This window comes from Herpailurus yagouaroundi, unplaced genomic scaffold (assembly GCF_014898765.1).
Source record: "Herpailurus yagouaroundi ecotype Mexico unplaced genomic scaffold, PumYag 194, whole genome shotgun sequence".
NCBI classification, from domain to species: Eukaryota; Metazoa; Chordata; class Mammalia; order Carnivora; family Felidae; genus Herpailurus; species Herpailurus yagouaroundi.
This window is the reverse complement of record NW_024412425.1, coordinates 1,171,426-1,173,818: the sequence shown is the minus strand read 5'-3', so window position 1 is coordinate 1,173,818 and position 2,393 is coordinate 1,171,426. Positions and strand designations below refer to the sequence as shown.

The 2,393-nt window shown below is 45.2% G+C and overlaps 1 protein-coding gene across 1 annotated transcript in view; it reads left to right on the top strand.

The window, feature by feature from the left end:
• ACP7 (acid phosphatase 7, tartrate resistant (putative)) overlaps positions 1-2,393 on the top strand; it is a 13,724-nt gene that overhangs the window by 10,607 nt on the left and 724 nt on the right. The window contains exon 12 of the mRNA XM_040445919.1: positions 679-816. Within this exon, the coding sequence (XP_040301853.1) occupies positions 679-816 (138 nt within the window). The remainder of the gene's footprint in view (positions 1-678; positions 817-2,393) is intronic.

Genomic DNA, 2,393 nt, shown 5'->3' with positions numbered 1-2,393 from the left:
TTTGTTATTATAGTGATGGCTGCTTCCATTAGTTATTATAGTGATGGTTGCTTCCATTAGTTATTATAGTGATGGCTGCTTCCATCCATTATTATAGTGATGGCTGCTTCCATTTGTTATTATAGTGATGGCTGCTTCCATTAGTTATTACAATGATGGCGGTCCCTCATGGTCTCTGCTCATGTCGCCTGGTGTTCTGCTGCTTGTAGAGGATGAGCACACCCTCTCCCCCAGGCACTGGTGATTTAAAAAGCTCTCTTGGGGAGTCTGTTGTGCAGCCAGGGTTGAGACCCACCGGTTTTTATCTATTTTGTATTTTCCCTTTTATTATACATCTTGGCCACCTTTCTGTAGAGCCCTGCTTTGTGATGGCTATGCTATAATTTATTTAACGGACCCCCACTGATGGGCATTTGGGTGACTTCCAGTTCAGGGCTTTTACAGAAAATGCTGCAGTGGGCAGCCTTTTCCAGCCATGCACTTTTCTAGAAGTCAGAGACCCAGGGCACAGGAAGCCTGGCTGGGTCAAAACCCTCAATGCTGAGCATCAGTGAGGTCAAGTCTTAACGGATTTTGCCCTCCTTGGGGGCAGGAGGGTCCTGGCCCGGGAGGTTGTTTCTGCTCCTTGCGGGTCCTCCACCCTCCCCAGCCCTGGGTCTGAATGATTCTGTCTGGCAGGGCTGTGAGGAGCGGCTGACCCCCTTCTCCCTCTTCCCGCGGCCCTGGAGCGCCTTGCGCGTGAAAGAGTACGGGTACACACGGCTGCACATCCTCAATGGAAGCCACATCCACATCCAGCAGGTGTCCGATGACCAGGTCAGTGAGCAGTGGTCCAATCACCTCCCTGAGTAACCGGGCCTGGCGTGTTCTGGAGTCGAGTGGTTAAAAACAGGGACTTTAGGGGCGCCTGGGTGGCTCAGTCGGTTAAGCGGACCACTTACTCTCAGGTCATGATCTCCCGTTTTGTGAGTTCGAGCCCATGTCGGTCTCTGTGCTGACAGCTCAGAGCCTGGAGCCTGCTTCGAGTTCTGTGTCTCCCCTCTCTCTGCTCCTGCCTTGCTCACCCTCTGTTTCTCTCTCTCTCTCTCTCTCTCAAAAAAAATGAACATTAAAAAATTAAAAAAACCAAAACCAAAACAAAACAAAAAACAAAAACACACGGACTCCAGAGCTGGAAATCCTGGGTTCAAATCCTGCCTCTGCTACTTACCAGCTGGATGACCTCGAGCAACTTATTTCAACTATTTGAGCCACAATTTTCCCATCTGTTAAAGGGGATGATAATAGTTGAATGACTTATGATAGAGAAGTGCTGAGAACAGTTTCCCAAACATGGTAAATTCCATAGGTGTTTATCAACATGAAGCAGGACTGAAAGAGGTGGGAAACCAATATGACATGTGGGTGGTTGAGACGCCTTAAGGTTAGATGCACCCAAATAATCACGGTTCACCATTATTTACTTGTGCCACTGTAATTTTAAAATAATAATTATGATGATTTATTGAGCACCTGTTGTATATCCGATGCTGTGCTAGATGCTTTCCATCTCGTAGTATTTGAATCACGAGAGCCATCGCATGGGGTGGGTTTTCTTTCCATTTTACAGATGAGATAACTGAGGCTTAGAGACAGGAAATAATTTTCCAAGGGTCACACAGCTGGAGGGTGACAGAGCTGAGATATGACCCTAAAGACCATATTCTTTTCTTCTTCTTCTTCTTCTTTTCCCCCTCCCCCCTCCCTCAACTATGTTCTTTTTATTATAAATAACTTCCATTTATTGAGCCCCACGCGCTCCGGGGGTAGGCTTATGTGTTATCCCATTCGGTTCTCCCAGTGTGTAGAATATGGAAGTTAAGGCTCAGAGTTGGATAATGTGCTTACGGTCATGGAGAGAGAGCCGTTGCACTGGGATGTAAGTGAGGTTTGTCTGACTCTGGGGTTTGTGCTTATAATAATATCCTACACTTATGCAATCCTTGCCATGCTCTGGACCCCCTTCAGAAACGTCCTTCGGGGTGCCTGGGCGGCTCAGTCGGTTGGGCATTGGCCTCTGGGTTTCAGCTCGGGTCATGATCTCGCAGTTCATGGGTCTGAGCCTCAGGTCCAGCTCCGCACGGGCAGAGTGGATCCTGCTTAGGATTCTCTCTCTACCCCCTCCCCGCCCCTCCCCTACATGTGCACACATGCACTCTCCCTCAAAATACATAAACTTTTAAAAATATAAAAAATAAAAATTGGCGCCAAAAAAATAAATAAAAATAAAAATGATAAAAGTAAAAAATAAAAATAAATACAAATAAATAATAAAAATAAGTAAAATGTAAAATAAATAAAAATAAAAAATAATAAAAGTAAGTAAAAATAAAATAAATAAAAATAAAAAATAA